At 45.8% G+C, this 25,645-nt stretch overlaps 1 protein-coding gene across 1 annotated transcript in view; it reads left to right on the forward strand.

The window, feature by feature from the left end:
- The window catches only part of RNFT2 (ring finger protein, transmembrane 2), a 36,715-nt gene extending 11,541 nt beyond the window's left edge, over window positions 1-25,174 (forward strand). The window contains exons 5-11 of the mRNA XM_024195576.3: window positions 316-392; window positions 1,932-2,032; window positions 5,289-5,442; window positions 16,392-16,541; window positions 22,258-22,323; window positions 23,511-23,612; window positions 24,474-25,174. Coding sequence (XP_024051344.1) covers window positions 316-392; window positions 1,932-2,032; window positions 5,289-5,442; window positions 16,392-16,541; window positions 22,258-22,323; window positions 23,511-23,612; window positions 24,474-24,608 — 785 coding nt within the window. The 3' untranslated portion in view covers window positions 24,609-25,174. The remainder of the gene's footprint in view (window positions 1-315; window positions 393-1,931; window positions 2,033-5,288; window positions 5,443-16,391; window positions 16,542-22,257; window positions 22,324-23,510; window positions 23,613-24,473) is intronic.
- Window positions 25,175-25,645: the final 471 nt, after the last annotated feature.

The raw sequence follows: 25,645 nt of genomic DNA on the forward strand, positions 1-25,645 counted from the left end.
TATTGTGTTCCTGGGTCTCTCATGAACAGAGGCTGCCGTTTCTTCAGTATTGTATCAAACTGTGTGGCAGCTTGTGCTTCTGGGCAAATATGCCCTGGAAATGGCCGTGATGCATTCACATTAATTTGGTTTGTGATCTGAACCCCGCTCTCCAGAGCTTAGCGGTCAGTGTGTTAGCATCCCCCACTCTATCCAGCAATTACAGGTGTTGGGTTGGTTTGTTTTAAACCTAAAATGTTGACTATAAAATAATTTAACAATGTGAATACTCCCTCCCTGGTGCAACAGCCGTTTGACGGGTGTCTTTCCTTGCAGGGATTGCTGTGTGCATTGGTCTGGCCAGCACATTTGCATATGCTAATTCAACTCTCCGAGAACAGGTCTCTTTGAAGGTGAGTACAGTATCTTGCTCTATGGTGTTCTGAGATATTGCTCTTAATATGCAAAATAATGCTGATACCAGATCTTGTCTTGCACTTTGTGCATGAAACAATGAATGTGCACAGATTTCTTTGCATATATGAATACTCTGTTCCTTCCCTGCCCCACACAGCCTCCCTGTCTTGCAGGAAGCCTGGTATAGTGGTTAGAGAGTGAAAAATCAGAACTGGTTTCTATTCCTGGCCCTGCCACTGACTTGCAGTGCAACTTCAAGGAGCAGCTCTGTGCCCCAGTTTCCCTATATGTAACAATGGAAGTGATAATGCCCCTTTCGCCAGGGTGCAGTGAGGCTTAATTCATTAACGCTTACAGAGAGCTTGGAGATTTTCAGATGAAAGATGGCTATAGAAGTATTACTTCTTAATATGCTTGGTGTTCTGGCTACATCTTAAATAAACCAATTGGCTTCTTCAGGTATCATGGTTTATAGTCTTATGGGATATCTCAACAGCATTGCAGTGCCGGGTTGGGGCTGCATTATCATATAGATGATATGTGAGTGGCATAAATATATAATTATGCACACATGGTAATGAAATAAATGTGACAAAATGCAGACTGATGGGATAAATTGCACAACTAGGTATTAATTATCTGTCTTGCACATTTGACTGCCTAACCTTACCCTGCCCATTAATCCAGTTGCTTGAAGACTCAATCTAGCATTCCTCTGAACAGCTTCAAAGAGCCACATTTTTACTAAATAAACCTGCCCAAAAAATTCTTTCTCATTTTCCCTCCCAAATGTGGAATTTCCTTCTCAAAATTACACTGGTCCAAGGCTCAGAAGAGGTAACCTTCAGACCTTCACACGTGCTGAGATTAGGATCTAATATCGTGTCATTCATTCCCATCTTCACAGATGTAGAATTTAAGCTACTGTTGGTTCTTTCATTTGTTCAGTTGTTTCTTGATTATAAATCACATGCTCTGAAACCTCCCTGCATCCAAACACTGTCCATTTATGCTCTATGCAGTATGTTCTAGATATGATGATGGTCTAAAAGAGTCTAGGTGATTTTTTTTTTTGTTTTTTAAAGCTACATGTTTAGATGTGACCCCTAATAAGGCCATCCAGATCCTGCCTATGGAAGCTCAAACCTATAGTACAGCATATCTGCTCCTACTTATCAAGCTGAGTGTAAGCATGCAGGATTTGGATGTCCTGTTGAGGCACCCCCCTTTGAAAACTGGGTTATGTGGGTCTGACTCTCCCTTTCTGCCAGTGTCATTCTCTTGATTTCAGTGGAGTAACTCTGCTTGACAAAGTAAATGAGAGCAGATTCTGGTCCTGTTTATCTATGTCTGTACCTTGCTGCCTATTTTTATGTCTCACTCCCATGTAAATAACTAATTACTGAATGCTTAGAAGTGTGTGTCTGTCCCCTGGGTTGGTCTCACATTTTTCAGCAGTTAAAGGCTTGGTGCACAATATGCGTGTTCCCTTTAGACTTTTGAATCTGTCTTGTCTGCCTCTTGTTTGTGCTCAGGAGAAGAGGTCGGTGCTGATTGTCTTCTGGATCCTGGCTTTCCTCCTGGGGAATACCTTATACTTGCTTTACACTTTCAGCTCCCAGCAGCTATACAACAGGTGGGCATGTGGTAAATCCTACCTGGTGGAAACAGGTAGTAATTGCCAGGGTGGAAAAGAGGTAGCCCACCTTCTCTCACACTTTTTTGTGAGATGCAAGTGTAGTTCCATGGAATCTGTCATTTCTGCTACAGTAAATGGAGGAAAAACATGCGGGTTACTTTTTGCCCATGGAAGCTGGGATTTTCTATCATGGTGTAATTGAGATATAGAGAGCCAGGGTGCTGGAACCAGATGAGAATACTGACCTTTGTTTTCCCTTCCCACAATGGCTTCTTTCCATTGCTGTGTATTAGGCTTTCATTCTATTACTAAAGATGGACTTGAGTAGTAATGTTTAGATTTGGATCCAGAGCCAAATGTTCCCAGCATTTGGGGGTGTTTGGATCTGGTGCAAGTAGGGGCCAGTCTCCAAATTTAGGTATGGAGATCAACTTTTCTGAAGCTGAGGGGTGTAAACATCCAGGGTTTTGGTTGGGGTCAATCTCTTATTAGAATGATCAAGGAAGAACTAAATGCCATGAAGCGATTGGAGTTAGGCTAAGCGAGTGTAACCAGGATAGATGGGGTGAAATGATGCAAAGGCAAATTTAGGCCAAATGTTAGGAAAATTGGTCTGAAAGTGAGATCTGTTCCCCTGTGGAATAATTTCCCAAGGGAAGTTGTGGGAGTCCCACTGATTGAGACTTGGAACTGCATATATTCAAGAAATCATTGGAATATGAATAGTATTGAACAGTCTTGCATCAGATGAGCAATAATAGCTTAGATGACATCACAGGTAGAGCCTTTCCATTTTTAATTGTGATGAGGCAGCAGTAATAGAACCATCTCTCTTCCCTGGAAAAAAATGCATATTGAATGGTAGAACGATTGTATGCTCAGAACCGTGGCACCCATCTGAATTTGCATTATTAATCCAAATTTATCATTAGCAGTTATTAGAAATACCTGTGTCTTTAACTGTTGCTTGGAGAAAAATGAGTTTCATTTGACCCCAACACTCTGAATTATTTTATTTTAAAAAATGTGACTCTCATCTGGGATTCTGCCTGGGTGTTTGGAGTGAAGGGGCAGCTGTAGTATGAGTCAGACTGGAAGCAGATGAGTGACGGGACGTGTGAGGGAAAGTTGCAGTTCAGAGGCTCTGGAGGGAAGGATTGGGTCGGAGTGGAACAAGTTGGGAGAATGTGCTGGAAAGGCTGCCATAGTGGGCAGCCGGGAAACAGAAGGCAGGAAGGAGACTGCTGGGAGGCTCTGAGGAGCAGGGGGGTGAGATAGGGGTGTGGGGGAGCTGATCAGGATGATGATGGGGATGTGGGGGAGCTGGAAGGTGAGATGGGGGTGTAGGGGAGCTGATGAGGCCAGGCAGGTTTGGAAAGGAACAGCAGAGTTGGGCTGGGAGAGGGGCAGGTTAGTTCAAAGGGTTCCAGCAAAACAGGAACATTGTGCCCCTTTGTTTGGGGAGCGGTGAGTTGATGCGAAAGGGTTAAATATATTGCAAAGGCTGACAGAGAGTTCCACACCAAGGCCTGATCCGCCAAGCAGCTCCATGCAGAATCCCCCTGACTTCAGCAGTGCTCCGTGTGGATGGAGAGGTCTGTCTGTGCGGAGACCCTGGCAGCACTGGGGCCCAGAGTCCTGCACAGGCTGGGGAGGTTAGAAATCGCCATTCGCTTTTTGTTCCTTTCAGTTATTTTTCATTTCCTGATTTTGCTGTTGTTTTTGTGTATTTATTTTCCTAGCCCGCAATCATATTTAAGTCTCTGATTTTGTTTCTGTTTTTAGGGTTTAATTTTACCTGTTGCGCTGTGCCAGAGTTGTGAGTATTTTAATTTCATGCTCAGGCTTTTTGTTTCGGGTTTTTCTTTTTGTTAAGTTTTTGCTTTTCACACGCGAGAGCTTGGTGGACAGTAATAGTGACAAGAAGCCCCTTGTGACTGCTGAGGAAGGACCTGATTTAATTGGTACCCCATGCAGTGGTTTCCTGAAGTACTGGTACTCTAGGCTCCTCCTACCTAAGGAGCAAATATTCAACTCAGTGTCCGGCCCGAGTTGCTGGACTGGGGGTGGCGGGAGGAGGAAAAAGAGAGGCATCTTTCTGCTGCTCTCTGAAGGCTGTTCTAGCCCATGGCTGAAGTAGACTTGCACGTTCCCTAATGCAGGTGCAGGGGTTAATCGGAGCATGGTGCCGCAGCGGATACTCTGACCCTACCGCACCCATGCCCTGCTCCTTCCTGTTCAGTGTGAGCTGCTGGGCTGAATGCCTCACGTGGGGCATGTACGCCTTGCAAGGCCCCCCGGAATCCAGCCTTCTGTGTCTCTGCCGCAGAACCACGCTGGTTTCCGCTGCCCGTGGATCCTTTGCAGCTGCAGGGTCTGCGTGCTGAGCCCTGCTGGGTCACTGCTCTCCACCTCCCACTAATTTGTGTTTGCTGGAATCCATGACCGAGCTTGGATTCCCCTTTCTATAGGTTTGGAATACGTGCACTTCAATAGGCGATGCTGATTCACAGAGCCCAGCTCTTAGTTGGCCTCAAAAGTTTGTGAGCCACTGTCTCAGTGCAATTACCCCATGCTGAATGGCCCTGAGCATTCTGCTGTGCCTAATGCGGTGCTGCCCTTGTCGCATGCCTGCCCTGCGTTCCCAGCTAGCTTAGTGCTGTGGAGAATGCTGCCCCTGCAGTAGTTCTGCCTTTGCCAGAATGTGCTTTTGTGGGGTTTCAAGACTGGTCTACACGCATGGTGCTCTTGAATTGGCCTGTGCTGTTCCTACTGAGGAGTGGCAACTACCCCAGCGCGGCTCTGAACTGCAGTGGCGTGCATGTTTCAGATCATTCCCCAGTGGTAAAGATGGAGAGATGTAGGTGGCTTTTCCTTCAGGAATAGGATTGAGTGGGAAAACTTGGGGACCAGAGCTGCTGATATTGGGAACACCCCCCTGGAGGGAAGTTTCTTTCTTTTATCAGCCTGGAGTGCAGGGGTTAACTTCCACCGTAGGCTTTGTGGATGACTGTGTTCCCTTTACTGAAAATGGGCAAGTCTGAAGCCATTGACCTCAGTGGGGCTGGATAAGAGCATGGGTCAAAGTCCGGAAGGGACTAACCTGCTGACCTTGCTCCTGTTACATTTGATCTAAAGAACCTGTGCTCATGTTTGGTGGAGTCCCTGGGCCCATTCTTTGTACTGGAGCTTTGATGAAGGGCAGATGATGGGCCATTCGTTAATGTTTGGGTCTTGCTGTCCTGCTTTTCAGCCTGATATTTCTGAAACCCAACCTGGAGAGTCTGGATTTCTTTGACCTGATGTGGACTGTGGGGATCACGGACTTCGTACTGAAGTATCTCACCATCTCTTTGAAATGCCTGGTCGTTGCCCTGCCTAAAATCATTCTGGCTGTCAAGTCAAAGGTAAAGGACTCTGCTTTCTTCCTGGTCCTTGTCTGATGGGAGCCACCCAATAAAACCATGCCTCTGAGGTTAGATACAGATTCTGCTTGATTCTTGCCTGGGTGTGCAAAGGAAAGGGAGCCTCCATTTCCCAAACCCCTTGCATGATTTGTGTAAGGACAAGACAGATTTTCATTCCCATGTTCAAGCTAGGGTGGGGGCTGCTGGCTCCCTCCCTCCCAGAACTGCATATTGCCCCAAAAAGGGAAGGGGGGAGGTGGGGCTATAGCCAACAACAATGGGTGAGAGTGAAACACTTTTCTACAGGCTGTGGGCAGTTTGCACTATCTAGCCTTTTGTGAACAAACCGCCCGCCTCCCCTCCTTCCGCTGGAAAAACAGTGGATTAAAGTGATAAAAATTGTATGCTTTGTGGAAGACGAGCATCCTTATCTGTGTAACTGATAACACCTTAGATTATTTAAATGGAATTTTAGAAATCTGATTTACCATGTATGTAGTAGAACTGGTCAAAAAATTTCAAATATCAAAATTTTGATGAAAATGTGATGTTAGGGAAGAAAAAATCACGGAAAGTTTTGGTAAAATTTTTGCACCAATTTTCCTGGGTTATTTTTTTGACCGACTGTAGAGCTGGTAGCAGCTTTTCTGATATGTATACTTATTAATTGATACAATCTCTCTTCCTTCCCTCACCAATCTTTTTTTTAACCTGAATTCTAGCATCACTCACTGTGTACAATGAAACTAAACAAGCCAGGGTCACTTCATGTTTAGAATCCATTTCATTTTATGGACGTGGTTTCCTGATGTGCATGCAGGCTCCCAGTGCTGTTGCATCTGAGTTCTTATGGCAGGTGAATGTTTGTTTAAAAAAAGTGGTTTCTAATTTTTGGCACTGAACCTGAGACGCCCCCAAGGGGCTGATCTTCAGAGATGCTGGCATTTTTCCTTCCGAGTCAGTACTTATCCAATCCCCCAGCATGTTCAGGGTCCATTATGCTGCTGTGATTCTTGGATGAGATGTGAAACTCTGGTTCTGAGCTCTTGTGTTCACTGCAGACCCGTAACGCTCTTTTTATTTTATTGTTTTACAAGAATAGATGTGTTAACCCAGGTGTTCTGGGAACGTTCCAGCTTAAATAATTACTTTATATCACCCTAAAGGTTTGTCTGCATACAGGTTGAAGCAGTACACCACCTCCTTCCTGTGTGGATGCAGTTATATGGGTGTGAAGGTGCCTTGTATAGCTTATTCTTGTACGGGAAGGGGAAAAAGCTATATCGGCATCTTTGCACCCAAAGTAGGAGCGGTACCTATTTAACTATTTCAGTAGAAAATTGCATCCCTAACTGAAACTGTTCCATCGATACTGAAACTGTGTGTAGACCAGGTCTCAGTGTATGATGTTTTTCACTTCCTGTCCTAAACAGTTGTGTAAAGTGCCTGTTCACTATTAGAGCTGTCATGTTCTCCTTGCCCCCACCCCCGACCCATCACCAGTGGTGGATGTGGTAAGTAGAGCTTGTGGATCGGTTAACTTTTGGTTGCCTTTGGAATGAAAGACACGATAGAAATGCAAGATATTACTATCATCATCCCTCACTGAAAGTCTCAGGCAAAGCACTTAAAGGGAATTTTTAAAGCGGGAATAGTTATGCTTACAAATAACATGGGTGGCAGGGGAGTTGAGCTGTTTGTTCCTGCGCACCAGGGGTACTTGAGATGGTTATTAATTGATCTCTGGCGATTGTCCAGTTCTTTTTTTTTTTTTTTCTATTATTGTTATTATTTTATTTTGGGAGATTAATGTGCTGGGTCAGAGCATAATCCAGCTTGCAAAAAAAGTGATGCGAATAGTCATCCCAAGATAAATTGCTGCACTGGAAAAGGTTCACAGCCTTTGCTTGCTTGTCTGAGAGCTATCCCAAGTACTCATTAATCCTTGTCGGGGGAGAAGAAAGAGACTGGGTCTTTATTTGCAGCTACAGTGAGAGGCTGGTAAGATCACATCTGTCAAGGGCCCATAATGGCTTACAGCACAGATGCTTCATTTTTAATACCTTTTTCTGCACAGTGATATTTCTCCAATTTTTTTTGAGTCCCTTTTTGTCTTGAGATGTTGTTGATGGTTTCTCTGTCCCTTGACATCTGAGGCTCTGTTGCTATCACTTAATCATGGGTTTACACACACACACACACACACACACACACACACACACACACACACACACACACACACACACCCATAGTTCTCTCTACATCCATCAAGCCATTTGGGGCTGTGATCTGTTCTGATCTTAAAAACTAAGCAGGATCGGACTTGAATGGGAGACCTCTAAGAAAAACCCAGCTCACTAAAGGAAGTGCTCTTAGTGATGGAGTCGAGCGCTTTTTGCTGAGCTGATGCCCCAGCGTAGTTTTAGGGGGCAATGAGATGCTGGAAGCCCCATTGGCAGAGGAGAACCTAAGCTCTCGTCCACTTAAGAGTATTGAAGATCCTATGGCACCTTAGGTGCATCATCCTTAGAGGATGTCTATGCTGCAGCTGGAAGCATGCCTCCCAGCCTGGGTAGATAGCTCAAGCAAAGCTAGTATGTCTAGCACACTGAAAATGGATGTTGCAGCCCGGGCTACCTGCCTGAATACAAGCCCGTCCAATCCCCAAGGTCCAAACTTGAGTTGCTAGCCTGTGCCACAATGTTCATGCTGCTATTTTTAGCATACTAGCTCAAGTGAACCTAGAAAGTGTCTGTCTCCCCAGGCTGGGAGGCATGCTCCCGTTTGCAGTGTAGACATACTCTTTGTGTTTTGGCCAAAATCCATGCGAGGTATTTATAGTCTGACAGCTCCTCTTGCAACGTCAGCCGGATATGGTATTCTTCACTTTCTGCCCAAAATTATTATTATGGCGCTGTTGTTTTCAGTTTAAACAGCTGCTGCTTTCCATTTCATTGATGGCTGCAGCCTAATGGTGAGAGGTGTGAGTCTTATCTATATGTGGCTAATGTAGCAAAATGCTTTGGGATCCTTCAAGGTGAAAGCTACCAAAGGAATGTCCACTTAAAATCACAGTGGAGAGATGGGTGCTTATTTCAGCTGCCATGAGATAATGCTGGTGCTACTGGATTCTTCTTCCTGATCAAAGCAGTGGTTTCCAGCTGCCAGGACCAGGACCAGGACCAGGAGTGGAGAACCTCATGCCACCAGTGAAAGAGAAGATATAGTTCAACACCATGGAGAAGGCGGTGGGGAGAAGGGGGATTTTCTCCTGCATTTTCTGGCAGTGCCTCTCTGGTGTTCAGCAATGGTTGTAGTGAAACTTGCTAACTGGGATCTAATTCACAGGCTTTTATCTTTCTCAGTTTGACTTCAGACCAGTCACTTTCAGATTAGTCCCATCTTTCTGAGTCTAAAACTACTCTGGCTCTTCTGGCCTCTCCTCAAGATTTTCCCACCCTTCATCAAAGTTCTCAGGCTTTTCTGAACATTATGTGGCTTTCCCCAATGCTCTCATTCTCCTCTTTTACTTGGGCATGTAGAAAATCCTTGGGTTTGCAGGGAGACTGGGAAGAGAGGTTTGATGAGAAGTTTGATAAGAGGTATGGAGTAGTAGTCTGATCCAGGCCAGGGACCCGGGAATTCTTGAGTTCTCATCTCATCTCTGACACTTTGTGTCCTTCGATATGTCACTTACAAGTTTTCTAAAGGGGCTTCTGTCCTGAGTGGCCAACTTGAGATAGCTCGGCCCTGACTTTCAGAGGTGCTGAATACTTACCATTGGGACTACTCACAAGGGCACAGACTTAGGTGCATGCATGAATCTTTTCAGGACCAGGGCCCAAACACAATGGGTCATATTAAATGCCCTGGAAATTTGGGAGTATTGGGTCCAGATCTTTAAAAGGAGTGATAAGTATTTATTAATACATTATTTCATTAAAGTGCTTTAAAACAATTGAGCCATTGGATTTTTTCCCCTTGTGTTTATTTTTTCCCCCTTGAAATGGAGCTTCTGGTTTCCATGATTCTCCTGGGTAATACAAAACAGGACCAGGAAAGCCCTTTTGCCGCACTGCCGTTTCAAGATGCCATAAAGAAAATTTGCCCCCATCCATTGTTTAAAAGGCTCCAGCAATCAAGATTCCTAGGATGGAAGTTTGCCCCTAGTAGAAGCCTGGTTCCTTTCTCTCTTACCTCATGCGTTTTTGCATCGTTTTCTCTTTTTTTGTTTTGTTTTTCCCCCTTTATTCCATTCCATGGAAGAGCAGCAAAGATTGTTTAATAGCCACATGGGGAGGGGATGGGGGAGTCTCACATGCACCTGGGATTTCCTAATCTGCAATCTTCAGTAAGTGTGTCTTTTCTATTTACTTACTTCTAATTCCACACCCACCAAGCTGTCGTTCCTTAGCAGTGAAAATGAAAAGCTGCCATTTATAGATGTACAACAATGGAGGCCTTCGCAGGCCACATGGCTCCTGCAGTTTAATTTACTTTAATTCATTTTATATTGAACCAAATGGTATTTGTTGGGTTGTTTTTTTAATGGAGAGCTTTCAGCATGTGGGGTGGCAGCCAAGCCCCCCTCCTGTGGAAATTAGGAACCCAGCTGCTATTTAAATTTCTGCTCTGCTCCTCTGGGCTTTTTTAGGGGGAAAAAAGAGGCCCTTTTAACACTGTGGGTAATTTACATTCTGTCATTATAGGCCTGCTCCTGCTCCCATTAAAACTCCCCACTGGCGTCAAAGGTGCCGGATTGGACCCTGTGCCTGAACTTGCCACCCTTCCACTGCTCCATTCAGTTCAGTCTCCCTTTACTCTCTTCCCCGCTCCTCATGGCATGGCCATAGTTTGTCTCACGATCTGTGGCTTCAGTGCTGGCCTGGACGCAGTGTGGGAGACACGGTGGGTTCTTTTGTGTAACTTACATTCCATGACTAAGTTTTTCCCAATCCTCCCCAGCAGCGTGACTGAAAAATAATGGTTTGTTCCGATAGCGGTGCTAGCCAAGCGTGTCGTTCCTCTCCCATCCTTGATGACACCTGAATCTGCAAAGGAAGAGATGACTCAGACATTCACATGATGCAGCTCGTTGCTGGCAACAAACTATGCCTTGATCACCACAAAGCCAAGGGGTTAGGGTGCTTAGTGGTATCTGAGTGCCTCACATAACACCCCTGTGAGGTAGGGCAGTGCTATTATCCCCATTGTACAGATGGGAACCAGGCACAGAGTGGTCCAGGGTGTTTGTGGCAAAGCAGGCATTGGACTCAGATCTCTCAGATCCTACACTAACGCTCCACCCATTGGATCTGTCCTTTCTCTCCTTCACTGGGAACCATATGCAGATTCTACAGCAACTTTCCCTAATTCAGGAGCTGTGGCTGGAAGAGATGGGACTCTGCCTTAGAGGGGCATTTTATCCTTTTCTTTCTTGCAGGAAAGAGTGGCTAAAACACGGAACTGGAGCTCTGTCACCAGACTCCCTGCGCGATCTTTGGAAAGTCACGAAAGCCGCCATTTTCAGAGGTGGCCACTGATTTGGGGGTACCTTAGTTTTTTGGTGTGCCAACTTGAGAGATCTGGGGCCTGATCTTCAGAAATGCTGAGCACCTACAACTCCCAATGACTAGGCAGAGGTCCAGTGGGAGTTGCTCACGTTTACTGAAATTGAAAAAAGAAAACCCCTTTTGATTTATTCATAGTTAGCCTGCGGTGAGTTTTCACCTGCCTTTACATAGTGGCAACAGTCTTTTCTTTTCTTTTCATCCTACCCAACCTGTTTCCTTCCTGGTGCTGGCAAAGAGGCTCTAAGGGAGAGGGCTTTTGGTCAATCTCCCTGCTGTCCTGTGGTCTGAAAGCCAGCTGGTTTCTCTGAGAGATTTCTTCAGCATCCTCTTCTTTTAGGATATGTCCTAACAATGCTGGCAACTGGGCGAGGGAGACTTAGAACTTCTCCAGGGTGACAGTCACAGTTTACAGTTGTCTCATTGCGACGCACGCATACACACCATTAAAAAAACATGAAGGTTGCAAAGTCAAGCGCTCAGAAGTTAAGAAATACCAGAGTTAAGGTTGCCCATATAACCTCATTTTGGCCCGTTTGCACATATGCGTTCTGAAAGTCTTTAATTACATGAGCACATGCTATTTTCTCCACAGGACCCCTCACATTCAGTGCACTGTCTCAGCCTGCTCTGGGAATGAATCAGGGTTGTGTAGTGAAGGACGCTGTTCTCTGTAGGTCCTCTGCTTCATTTCTTGCAGAAGTTGGAAGTGAATGAGGCGAGGATGGCTTCATGGTTAAGGCAGCTGAATGCTACCCTGGAGAACTGGATTCTTTCTCTCCCTCTGCCACAGAGTGCCTGTGCGATGCTCGGCAAGTCACTTGAACAGACTTTTCACAGGTAGTCAGTCAGTGCGTGGTCCTCGTTTTCAGGGTGCCTGGTTTGAGACTCCATGGGCTGATTTGCTGAAATGCTGAGCTGCAACTCAAGTCAATGGGAGCTGCGGTTTGAACAGATAAAGTGCTAATGGGAAGCACTCAGAAACATTGGGTCCTAGGCCTCTCAAACTGGGCACCCAAAATTAGTGGACATTTCTGATCTTAGTCTCTCTGTGCCTCAGTTCTGCATCTGTGAAATGGGAATAGCACCCTCTTACCTCTTTCCTGGGTGTTGTGAAAATAAATTAATTAATGTTTGTGACACATTCAGATACTATGGGGATGAGAGCCCTAGAAAAGCCTGTGTGGAAATTCATAATTCTGGCTTCAGAGCAGGGTTTAAACACTGTGCAGTAAATGAGGCTTGAGGTCACGCATGGAATGACATGAAGACAAAATATTGAATAGCTGCTCGTTAAATGAGCACCATCCATCCTGTGCACTGAATGAAGCAGAGGGCTTGTGAGGAAAAAAGTATGTGATCATATAATTAAAGACTGTATCATAATGCATACACACATGGGGTCTGAATTAAGGTTGTACAGGCAACCTTAATTCTGGCATTTCCTAACTTCTGACAGTGCAACCTTCATAATATTTTCCCCCTAGTTTTGTGTGTAATTTCCTCTGTTGGGGGGGGGGAGGGAAAGGAAAGTGAAAAAAGAAATTCCATCATGTCTCATCACCTTTAGATCTATCACACAGACCTTTGCCACTTGAGCTAGTAGAGTAACTGACAGCAGTAGTAGGTTGTCATCCTCTATGTGGACCAGCACCAGAGGGAAATGAGGCACAAACTTTGCTAGTGAGTTTCACAGATAATTGCTGACAGTAGAGGAATGGTGAGACTTTGGGATCTTGGGTTCCATTCCAGACTCTGGAAAAGAGTGTTCTCTAGTGGTCACAGACCCTTCTGTCCCCTCCAATTCGTCACTGCCCTAGTCCTATTTCTTCCCCGTCACTGACTCCCCATCCCATTCCCAGTCTCCACTCCTCAAGCTTTTTATCCCAGATCCTATTTCCTTTCCCAACCAGTTCTAGTCCCTGCCCCACTTCGGCTCCCTGTCCCAATTTCTCTTTCTCTTCTTTTCCCCTCCCCTCAACTTTCCCCCTCTACGTTCTACCCATGCACTTTCCTCCTCCTCCATACTGGACACCAGCCAGGAGTCAGAGAGAGCACAGGAGAGACAGACGCTCTGCTCATAGTTCTGGTTTCTTGCCCCACCCTGTCCTGGAGCAGGTGAGAACTGCAGTTTCAGGAAAAGTCCTCCTCAGCCCTGGCACCCCTGGTCTGGAGCATGCTCATCTGCTCTGTTGGGATGGCACTTGTGCCATCCAGTCACAAGAAGGAGCAGTAGGGGGCTGGCGAATGCTTGGTGCGGACAGAATCCTCAGATTTTAGGTGTCGCTCTAACAAGTCTCTAAAAAGCATGTACGAAGGGAGATTTTTTTTCAAAGGCTTATAGCTTAGCCAGATTTGTGAAGATTGTGATGGGAATAGCAAAAGGCATATCCTGACAGAGGCCAGCTCCAAAGTGAGAAGGTGCTGGACCTTCTTAACGAAAGGGTTGTATGACTGATTTATTTTTAACACTGGTGAAGCAATGGACTTTTCCCTCACCTCATTTTCAGAAATGGCTGAAACTTACAAATTAATTAAATAAATAAATAACATAGAGCCTGAGGCGGACACGTGCCATGGAAAATTTCAGCCCAAATGGTTAAAGTTCAGCAAAGTTTGATAAGCAACTGGAAACAGGCTCTTAGAATGGGACATGTCAGCCAACCTTAATAATAGGCAGCACTCACAATGCTGCCTGTAATAAGTTATGGACATCAGAAATGCTGAATTTTGCAGCTGAGGGTAAAGGAAACTATATACCTGCTAAAAGAGAGGGACCGCACTTCTTTTCAGGCTCATATCTCTGCCAGTGTTTTGTGGCTATTTTGAGATTTTTCCTAAATTTAAAAAGAGGCCAGTGTCACAAGTAAATGTCCGGGAGGGTTGAGACTTGGTGTATCTGATGGGTACAGGCTCTGTACTCCATGCTCCCAGAAGGCAACGCTTTTAATTTTGTTGGGGCAACATTTCATATGGCACTCTTTCCTTTGATTAAGTCTCATTTCGCTATCTTTGTAGCTGCACCCATCACGGCTGTGATGATATTGTATCCGATTGTAGGGTTCTCTTGGATGGTCATTCTGGTGGTGTGAGTCATCCAGGATGGTGCATACCCATTTCATGCTGGTAGCTGCACTCCTTTGGGGCTGTTAACACATCTCCAGGCTGCTGAGATGTCCTTCAGTTACCAGTAAAAACCCATGGGAAGTGCTAGCCTAGAGGAGGTGACTGAGTTGGAATTACATTAACACTTCTTAGCTTTACAGGAGTGGAGGCACCGTAGTTAACAGAATCAGAATCTTCCATTTGCTGCAAGTCCATCTCTGCCTCTTCCTACGCTTCTGCTCCCTGGCCAGAGCTCACCTGAATGTTTCCCAGCCCTGTGCTCCACCCCCGGGAAGCTCAGAAACTCTGCAGGAGCTTAGTTTTAGCCCTGCCCAGCTCCCAAGCTTCACAGGAAGGTTCCACTTGTTATCCCATAGCTTCACAGAAGGCATCTGAAATCTTTGGAGGATCAAGTGTTGACCTGTACCAGGACAGTCTGTTACGGATGCTGAACTGGATGAAGGAAAAGTCCGAGTCTGGTGGGAGAAGCAGCAAAGTGGTTTGCTTTAGGAATTTGCAGTGCATTTTACTTGCCAGTTGTTTTCATCAGGGTTGGATGGTGTGTGTGTGTGTGTGTGTGTGTGTGTATGTGGAAAGCTGCCTATGCTAAAGGAAGTGATAGACTAGTCATTAGCAAACTGCGACCCTCTGTCACAGGGGCTTATGAAATAAATGATGATCATACTGAAGCGTGAGTCTGGCGAGAAAGCCTTTCGTGCTAATTTAATAAATTGCTTGCATTTAGAATCCCATATTGTTGCTGTTACATTTTTGCTATGTGATGCCACATGGGATTAAAAAGAGGAGGGATGGGGGAAGGGGAAAAAAAGCCCAGGTCCTTTAGCAACCGCTGGTGTGACCTCACTCGCTGTCCCAGGGGGGATATGAGATCATGAGAATGCCAGAGCTCTCTGAAGGATTCGATTTGTTCAGCACAGCGGGACAGCCTGCCAAGTGATCTCATCTCTGAGACCCAGGGGGAGGGTGCTGACTGCTGCTTTCTTCCTGGACTGCAGAGGACTGAATCCCTGCGCCCCACCGATGGCGATTAATGACAGCGACCTGTGATGACATCGTCAACGATACTGTTACTGTGATGCACGCAGCAAAATTCTAGGGGAATTTTTCCCATCCCTCCCTATCCTTATCAAATCCAAAATCTTGACATCTTAAAATTTAACTTTTAGGCGTGTTAACGCCATGACAGCTGATCTGTTGGTTTACGTTTACGACCCCTCATCTCACTCCTTTGCCCTGGCATCAATTCTTCCTTCTAAACAATGAGTGACAACACAAACTCAGATCCTCATCAAGGCTGGGAGACCCAAAATTAGATCCTACTTATGTGGTCAGCTTCTTGGTGCTGGTTCTCACTGCTATAGAGTGAAAGAAAATGTGGTTAGAAAACATACTTCTGTTGCAGCCTCCTGGGGTTACGAGAAACCTGAAGGTAAACAATGATGCCTTGATGGTGTCCTTTGTAAGAACAAATGGTTTCAAATCTAGAGGAAATACCAAGATGAGAGGATTGTTTCAGTAGACGTTTAAAAAGGGGATAGGGCCCATTCCTGCAAAGTGCAGGGCTCCCTAGTGTAGAGCAGATAGTTGGATGAATTCTCTTTCCCAATACAATTCTTGGGAGGATTTAGCAACCCTGAAACTAAAGGTTGTATTTCAGAGCTGGTCTTTGTGGCTCAGAGTTTGTATCTGAGACCAGCACACACTGCGCAGAAGGGAATGCTGGAAAGCAAGGGAGGGCCTGTTGCAATTTGATTCACCAGGATTCTCTGCAAAATAGGGAGACCAAGCTGGTTGTACAATAGTAATTCTCTGCCTTCAGCACAGTGGTGGGACCAGGGAAAGAGAAATATGTCTTGTACTCCTCTTCCTATTTATTAGTATTATTGATCATACAACAATGCCTACAAGCCAGTGCCGTATCGGCACGATACAAACAAATAGCAAAGAGAGAGTCCCTGCCCTGAGAAGCAAATGTAAGACTGTAGACAACAACTGGATAAAACAAACCGCCCGGGGGAGCACAAGGAAGCAATGAGAAGATACTTTTCCCTTTCTGGGCACTAAATTAGATGGCAGTGAAGAGGGCAATAGTTGCAACTCACCAATACCGGCGTGTGCAACCATTAGCAAAGTGCCTGAGTGGCTAATGGACATGCAGGACTCATCACAGCGCGAACTCTTACGTCTGAGCCTTTCTCTTCTCCTTCTGGGCCCCTGGCAATGATGATCATTTGTATCATTTATGTTTTACAGGGGAAGTTTTATTTGGTTATTGAAGAGCTGAGCCAGCTGTTCCGCTCGCTTGTCCCCATCCAGTTGTGGTACAAATACATCATGGGGGATGATCCATCCAGCAGCTATTTCCTAGGAGGGATCCTGATCATACTGTATAGTCTCTGCAAGGTAAGGAGATGCCTGGTGAGTAAACGCGGTATACAGCAGCAAACTCCCTGATGTTTATTTTTTATGATTAAAAAATAAACTCTTTAAAAATGTACTATTTTAGACACTTATATGGCCCCCATTAGTGTTGTATCTGAGCACTTCATGCTCTTCAAAGAGTTTTATCCACCCAACACCCATGAGAAGTACTATTATCCCCACTTTGCAGATGGTAAAACTGAGGCTCAGAGAGATTTAAATGAGTGGCCTAAGGTTGCACAGGAAGTCTATGTGGAGCTGGGAATTGAATCCTGGTCTTCTGAGGGTGTGCCCTACTTGAACAATTAGACCTCAGCAAACTGGGATATGAATCCTGCCCCTCACTGGCCTGCCACTGTCTGTCTGTGTGCACCGTACTGATGTGCATTAACAGTTCCTCAGAGCACTTTGCTCTAGCTCCGAGTGCTCTAGCTAACTGTTCACACACCTCAGCAGGGTCCACACGGACAGTGAGACCACAGCAGACTCGTGCGAGATAGATTTACAGCTTGCCACAGTCTAAATGTTCATGTAGACAAGCCCTGCGTATCAGACTGGCACCTTAATCGCTGGACCATCCTTCTGCCTGTTACATTTATGAAAGCAGCCATGCCTAATTATGTGCCTGTGAGGACATCATACTAGTGCATCCAGAATGAGAGATCGGACTGATGGACATAGTTTTCTGGAAGATAGTGGATTAACACCACTGGAGACTGAGGCTGGCATCCCCACCAGCACAATGGATCTTGTCCAGACGGGAAGGGTCTGCCATTTTTCTTAATTACAATAACCAGGCTCTAGGGCAGGATTGCATTTACAAGCATAAACGTTAGGCCCCAGACTAAGAGATGAGCAAATGGACTAAATTTCACCCTCTTCTGCAGGAGGTTTCTGGGAGAGGTGTGTGTGTCTATAAGAGAGTTTCTCCTCTTCCTCTCTGCTTTTCACTAGAAGCAAGATGAGGGGAGGGGAAGTGAGTTTTGCAGTTAGTTTTGAAGGATGTAAGGTCCTTAATGTGATTCTCACCATCACCTTGTGGTGGTTGCTGAGCAAGCTGTGTGCCCCGCTTTCATGAGTCTGACCTATGCTGCTGATGGTTTTCTTATTCCTGTGGAACATAACTCCCAAGGGAGGTCCTCCTCTCTCGGGTCATTGGTCTGTCGCGATGGATGACCTTCAGGATGAGGACTGAGATCGTGATGTTTACCCAGTTCTGTCTGGGGAGCCAGTGTGGTGATTCGAGTGCTGCACTGCTATGTTCTTTGTGGCTAACGTTGCTAAGGAGGCGAGCTGCTGCGTTCTGGACAAGCTGGAGTTTTCTAAGATCAATGTGTTCAAGTACAATGAGTTGTGGTAGAAATCACAAAGGCATGGATTGCTTTGCCTGGGTCCTGGACAATTACAGATGGAAAAAGCTGGTTTGAGCAGCTGTAGCTGTCGAAGTATCTAGAAGTCCAGTGAAGAGTCCAGGAGAACTCCCAGGCTATGAACTGAATTGATTAGTTGATGGCAGACTCACTCAGTGTTCAGAGATGTTCTCATGAAGACCAGATCTTCACCAGGGTTTTTCTTTCCCCCTCCATCGTCACCTTTGTCTTGCTTGCGCTTAGCTTCGGCCAATTGTCTTCCTCCACTTACTGGTATTGGCCAGGCACTGAGATAGTTGGACAGTAGTGATGAATGAGATGTAGGCATGGGGTTGTCCGCATATTGTTGACATTTTGAGTCTCCGATGTGTTACTGTTTCCCCCTGTGGCTTCATATAAAAAACAATAGAAGAGGATGCGAGACAGTCTAGGGCCTTGAGAGACTTTGCAGATGAACTCTCTGGTAGCACAAGGAGAAGTTGCCCATCACCATTCTCTCTGAGTGCAGCCTCAGAGCAAAGATTGCAGTCAGCTCTGGGTTTCCCCATCAATTCCTGCTCCTCCTGTGAGGCAGAATAAAAGTATAGTGTAATCAACAGTACTGAATGCAGAAGGGTCTAGTGCAGTGGTTCTCAACCTATTTACCATCGTGGGTGCCCTATGCAGCTCTCTCTCTGTGTTATGTGGGCTGCATCCACACAGTATATATGCTACCTGTGTGGCCCTGAGGATGTCACATGGGCTGCAGCTGTGTGCTGATTGGGCAGCGAGTTGAGAACCACTGGTCTAGTAATAGAATAAATCTCTCCCGCTGCCCCCATATGGACAAAACGAGTAGTGCCGTTTCCATTCAGTGTCCTCACCTGAAACCTGGCTGATAGAGGTCCAGGAGCTGAGTGGGGGACAGATGTAATTGAAGACTGCTCTTGGCATGCTTTCCATTAGTTTGCTCAAGAAAGGCAGGCTGAATGCTGAGCCTATAGCCTTGTGTAAACTAAAAAGGTGCATCACTGATTAAGTTAAAACAGTGTAAGCCTCTTGTGTGGACACTCTTAAACCAAAATCAGTCTGTCCACATAAGAATTTAACGGAAATTGGTTTTTAAACAGATTTTCTTAAATCAGTGCCAGTTGCTCAGCTAGACACAGCCTAAGTCTGTAAAGTCCAAAGATAGCTGCTGCTTATGATAGATTTGTATTGCCTAGATGGCTCCATTTGTGCTAGGTATTGTACAAACATGAATGAAAGACATTCCCTGGTGTAAAGAGATTACTAGATAAATGGTGGGAGGGGAAACTGAGGCACAGAGAGGGGAAGTGACTTGCTCAAGGTCATGGCAGGTCAGTGGCAGAACCAGGACTCCTGCGTCCCAGTGCAGTGCCTATCCACTGGACCGCACTGCCTGTCTGTGCTCTCCACTGTGCTTTTGGAGGACTGAACTATTTCATGTTTTAGAGTGGTAGGAAGCTTCCCTCTTCAAAAGTGGCATTGACTGTAAGCTTCCAGGAGGGGACCTAAGCGATCCTATGTGTCCTTCCTGCACCAGGCGGGGCATGGCTTTGAGTCACATGTGGTGACTCTGATTTCTTGTATGCTTCAAGTGTCTCCTGTGTAAATGGGCAGTGCCTGGGAAAAGGGAAGAGATGTTTCCAGTCCTGGGCTCCTCATATGGCTCCTGTTGTCTGGAGAGACCATCCCAGGTTCGGGTCATTCTTCTCTATGGAACAGGCTGACATTTCTCCACAGGGTGAGGTGCTGACTTCTGAGGTAGCTGGACGGCAATCTGGACTGATGAAGCGATTGATTGTCCTGAAAAGTTCTCCTATTTTGTGATTTAGCAGCTGCAGTATCAAAGGAGAATAACGATCTACTGCCCTCCACTGTGGCTCAGGAGCAGCATTGTAAGGCTCCCTTCTGTTGAAGTCTCTGCGTATGCTGTTAGCGTGGAAGTTTCTTTCCTTCCTGCTTTATTCAAGGTCCTTGTTGATATACAAGGGCTATGTGGTGGGAGGAGGGACGTCAGTGCACTTACTTCAGAAGAGCACCTTTGTATCTGATCAGAACCTTGCCCCCCTACCACTAAACCTGCCCTTCTTTGGTATCTTTTGTAATTCTTAGCTTGCATAATTCTGACTGCCAGTTCTGTACTGTCCTGCCCATGACACTGCCAAGGCACGGCTCATAACCAACAGCAGAGGTCAGGAATGGGAGGGAACTGCCCCGGCTCGTCTGCTTTAAGCAAATATCTGCTACCTTTAACCAGGAAATATCTGTTTTAAACTTAAGAGCCGGCCTGCAACCGTGGCCTCTAGCCTACAGCCTAGTGTTGGGAAAAGCCAAAGAGGTTGGCAAAACATGGCTTGATTCTCCTCTCATTCTGCGCTGAAGTAAGTTGGGAGTAACTCTGTTGAAGTCAGTAGAGTGAAACCAGTGTAAGTGGGAAGATAATACAGCCCAGTGGCTGAGAGTCCAGGATCATTTAAGGTGCCTTTAGTGTCTGTCAGCCATATACAGGATTTGAGGTACTGGGACAATCAGACTACGGATTTCAGCTTCCCTTTCACTGGAGACCCTGTGTGAGAGGAGTGGGGAGTGGACTGGGAGAGGGAATAGGCTGGTTTACGTTTCCAATACAGTGCATGGAATATTAGATGCTTGGATCCCATTAACTGTCACAGGAGTTGCATGTCTAATTCTTTACCCGACGCATTGAAAATATACCCCTAGGAGTCCACGTGAGCAAAGCCACAAACCACATTAGAAAAACCACAAAAGCCTATTTGGTGCTCAGACCTGCTGTGCTCTTGGCAGTAATCCAGGGCTTAGCTCGACTGTATCACCTCTCCAAGGCACAAAGGGCAGGTCCTGCAGGCTCAGGTTATGGGGAGGTTGTGTAGAGCAGCTGGCACTGGTCCTCTCCGTGCATATGCCTGGCTTACATGTGAACACAGGGCTGACTTTGGTGCGGGAATCCCAGTTGTTAATATGTATGCAGGCCCATGTCTTAATGCCCTACCAGAGAGAAGAGTCCTGCACAAAGGTGGAGCAATTCCTTGGCCAGAAAGATGGTGGCTGCAATTTAGATTTCAATGGGTGGCAAGGGAAACACGCATCGTAGGGAGGATGCTAGAAGAGGCTGTGGGGCCCCAGCAGAGACACAAATAAGCCCCAGAGAGAGAGAGCATGGGGTTGTGTGAGAGAGAGCTGCTACCTACCATGGGATCATTAACTTTTAAAGATCCGTAACAGTCTGCAGCCTCAAGCCCTAGGAGCTGACTGGAAACATTACGGAAGAACCCTTGGAGCCCTTTTATCTGCTGACTGGAAGCATTACTGCTGCCTGCATTTGATTCCACATCTATTGCACGGTGATCTCACTGGCATTCTCTGCAGAGAGCCCACTTAGTCACGGTAACCAAAAAAAAAAAAAAACCCTCACAAAAAAAATCCAGTTTTTCTGATGTGTGTGCATATCATGTAAGTCTAATGCAGTTCTTCATGTTAGGTCTTTCTTTTGCCCTTCCACTCGCTCCATATCCAGACAAATTAGAGATGGAAAAGTCCTGTTATGCCATGCAGCCCCACTCCCTGCTAATGCAGAGCTGTTCCCTATGGGGCCTTTTCTCACATCTTGTCTAGTCTAGTTTGCAGTATGGCTTTCTCTATTTGTCTTGGGAGATTGTCCCACAGGCTGATAGATTAAACTCTCAGAAATTTATCCCTGATATTCCATCAGACTTTTCCCTTTCTTAGCTCTATCCTCACCGCTATTTTTATGCTAAATAATTTCTCGCCTCCTCGGTATTTATCCCCCTTGAGATATGTAGGCAGTTATTGTGTCGTGTCCCCCACCACACACACTCACTCACCTTTTGTCGCCACTTAGCCAAGCTGTACGTATTTAATCCTTTAATTTTTTCTCAGAAATCAGTCCCTCCAGCCCCCCACCATTTTTGTTGATCTTCATTGAACTCCTTCCAATTTATAATGAAGAGCCCAGAAATGAATACCATATTCCAGCTGTAGTCCCCTCAGAGATGTCGAGAGAGTGAGAGAGACTATTTTGTCCCCCTTCCTCTAACGTGAAGTCTCTGGGTATGCAACTTAAAGTAATAGTCCTTTTTATTTACCATATTGCAGTGTCCGCTCGTGTCTGTTTCTCTGCTCTTTGTCACACCTCAGTCTCTTTGGGCATTACTGCTTCTCGGGCTCTTTCTTTCCTACGAGTATCTGTTTGGACCATCTCTCCCTAGATGTTCTCCAAGTTACAAGACTCTGTCTGTTATCGCCCTGTGAACAGTGTCTAAAGCTAAATGTTTCTGTTGCAGTCTTTTGACATCTGTGGCCGTGTGGGGAGTGTCCGGAAGGCACTGAAGGTCCTTTGCACCCCTCAGGTAAGTAGTCAATGTGTGTGGCCAAGTTGACTTGGAAAATGTTGCCACAAAGGAAAGGTTCAGTAAAGCATTGCTCAGGGTGCCAGATTTATGGTACTTTTGAAAAAAGTCACCCACCACCCCATGGCTGTGATGGGAAGCCCTACCTAACTTTTGGATGGGGAAGCAATTCCTGATGTCTGCCCTTTCCCAACAATGTTAATGGAACATTGCATGGCTGGTCTATTGCAAGATGCTGCATCCCTTTTCTGGAAACAGATTGACAAGTATGTATGAAATGTGATGGTTAGAGGCGCTGAATAGTATTGTTTGATCCACTGAGTCTAATAAAGCAGCGAGTTGCCGTTTGTGTGTGTGTCTGTGTGAGGCAGAGACTTTAAGACATCCCCTGATTTATTATTAAAATAAATACTACTGTATTCGCCCCAAACATGGCAACGTACAGTAGTGTTATGGTGGTATTTACAGCCACTGCTGGAGAATACTGTGGTTATCTTTTATAGTGGTAGGACCCTGTGGCTTTTCTGCCTTGTGGAGTATAGATATGGGACCTAACACCATGGTACTTTCTCAGCACTTGGCACGGGTAATGTGTATGTTTGGAGACAGGTGGCCCAATGGATAGGGGACTGGACTATGAGTTGGGACACTTGACTCTCTCATCATGTGGCTTTGGGCAGGTCACTTCACCTCTCTAGTTTTCTGTTTCCCCATTCGTACAGTGGGGGTAATGACATACACCCTCCTTTTTATAAAGAGCTTGGAGGTTTGTGGATGAAAAGTGTTTTGGGGATTTTTTGGAGCTAGCTTGTTGATAATACTTAGCACTTTCTAAGCACCTTCTATCAGTGCTTTGCAAATGATATTGAATTAATGCTTACAACACCCCACTGAGCTCCGTAAATATCATTATCCTTATTTCCCAACTGTAGATACTGTGGCACAGAGGGATGAAGTGACTTACCCAACATCCTGCAACAAAGTCACTGTCAAAGCAGGGTCTAGGACCCTCATCTCCAGACTCCCGCTGTCAGCCACAGTGCAGGGATGTAGCTTAGTTTCCAGTGGGCTTTCTTCAGTGTAGAAAAGCTGGGCATGAAAAGAAGCATTTGTGTGCGTGTACAAGAACAAACCAGGCAATCTAAACCCTTTTGCACAGAGAGGTTTTTCTTCCCTCTCCCTAACAGACCTATGGAGTCCGTGCAACCAGCCAGCAGTGCAGTGAGGCTGGAGACATCTGTGCTATTTGCCAAGTGGAGTTCAGGGAACCTTTGATCCTTATGTGCCAGGTAAGAACACCAAGCTTGCCAAACCCGTTGTAGGATCAAACTTAACCTCGTCACTTCTAAACATAGCATAGAAATAGACACAGTATCTCCGTCTAGTGCCCAGTGGACATCTAAGTCACCAAACACCCAATGTAGTATAGACATAGACACTCCCCTGCAGAGCCCAGAATATAACCAAGATCCCCAAGTCTCTCCATTCCTCTACTGTCAGCAAATATCTGTGAAACTTGCAGCCAATGTGAGTCTCATCCTTCTCTAGTGCTGGCCCACACAGAGAGTCAACAGACTTGAGCTAGAAATAGCTGTGTAGACAGCGCTTCGAAGTTGCAGTTCAGACTTTGAAGCCAACCCCCCTCCATAGGCTTCAAAGCCCGAGCTCTGGCTGGAGCTGCAACTTCGGAGTGCTGCCTGCACAGCTATGTGTACAGCCCTAGCGCAAGCCCGAGTCTGTCGACTGGGGCTGAGAGACTTGCTGCGACTCCCTTCAACCCCTCGGTTTTGGAGAGTCTGGCCCACACCTGGAATTGCACTTTGAAGAGAACAGAGAGCTAGTGCAGCGCACAGAGCCCTGCTGTTATGTACCCAGAGAGACATCCCGCACTTAAGAGAACTGTATTTTGGACATGCGTTTCCATTTCTTCATTAAGAGATGCTGATGTTTGAGTTATTGCCTGTGTGGGGCTAGTGTGCTCATATTTGGGTTTATTTTTCATGCAGACGGGTGAGTGAGATCCTACAGGTTGCTCCCTCCTTCTAAACTTGCATTGCTTCCCGTACCAAAGCGTTTCTGTTGCATCTGTGCACTGGGTGACAGGGTTGTTCCCCTCCCCTCAGCCTGACAGAGTCCCTTTTCCTCCACAGCATGTGTTTTGTGAAGAGTGCCTCTGCCTGTGGTTTGACAGGGAGAAGACCTGTCCTCTTTGTCGGTCCATCGCAGTGGAGACTCTGCGCTGTTGGAAGGATGGCACTACCTCAGCTCACTTCCAGGTTTATTAACCCCAACACGTACCAGGATCAGGATGACCTGTGAGCAGACAGAAGAAAAAGCTGGGAAACTCCTTGCTTCCAAGTATTTAGTGGGTTGTTGTCTTGGTCTTTCACACAGCTCTCTCTCTCCATCCAACCGGGGGAGCAGGTTGCCATGTTGTTACGTCTCTAGCAGGGATCAGAGTCCATTAGCATGAAGAGTCTTCTAAGGAGAGGGAAGGGGCGTGGGTTTTCAACTCTTCAACTCTCCATCCCTGCCACTCTTCACTGCTAACGTGGGCCTGAGGTCCTTGCTTGAACTTGCTGTCTACAGCACAAATTACCCCAGGCTGGCTCCTCTTTGTCTATTCTCTCAGTGTACATAAATGTCGTATTTGTAGGGAAAACATGATGAGAGTTTCCCATTATATGTGTGTAGTCCATAATATTAGAGGAAAGCTTTCCTCAACTGACTCATGAGAGGACAGCAGACTGGAGTTATGTCATTAAACCAGCCTCCTGACTCCCCAGAATCTGTCGTCATAAAGTTACATTGCCACTATTGTATTACCTGGGGAAACACGTCAGAGTCACTGCTTCAGAGGTTCATTTAGGGTTTTGGGAGAGATCGGTGGCCGATAGCCCTGTTGTTGTCATTGATACCATAAAACACATGGGTTGCCATCTTGATCTTTATGAAACCTCAAGAGAAATAGGAGAGGGCCATATTAAAGAGACCAAGAGGGGGTAGCATTTTCTCAGTTTTGAAATGTTTCATCTTTAATGTTCATGGTTGGATTATCTGCTTCCTTTGCAAGTGGGAGAGCTTGGAGAGGTGGGGAGAGATTAAAGCCAGGTCTGAATTTTATTACAAAAGTTCAAGTGCTAATTGAAGGCCATGTAAAGAGATGGTTTTCTCAAACCCAGCCCACAAACTGTATAGAGTTAATTTAAAAAAAAAAAAAGCATCTCATGCTGTTTCCTGGGGATTGGCTTTATTAAAAAACAAAATGGGAATCCAATAACATATAATTTAGCTCAAAACTTTCTTCCTAGGCTTGGCTGTT

The sequence above is a fragment of the Terrapene carolina genome, unplaced genomic scaffold, assembly GCF_002925995.2.
Source record: "Terrapene carolina triunguis isolate 2854851 unplaced genomic scaffold, T_m_triunguis-2.0 Scaffold951, whole genome shotgun sequence".
In the NCBI taxonomy this organism is placed as follows: domain Eukaryota; kingdom Metazoa; phylum Chordata; order Testudines; family Emydidae; genus Terrapene; species Terrapene triunguis.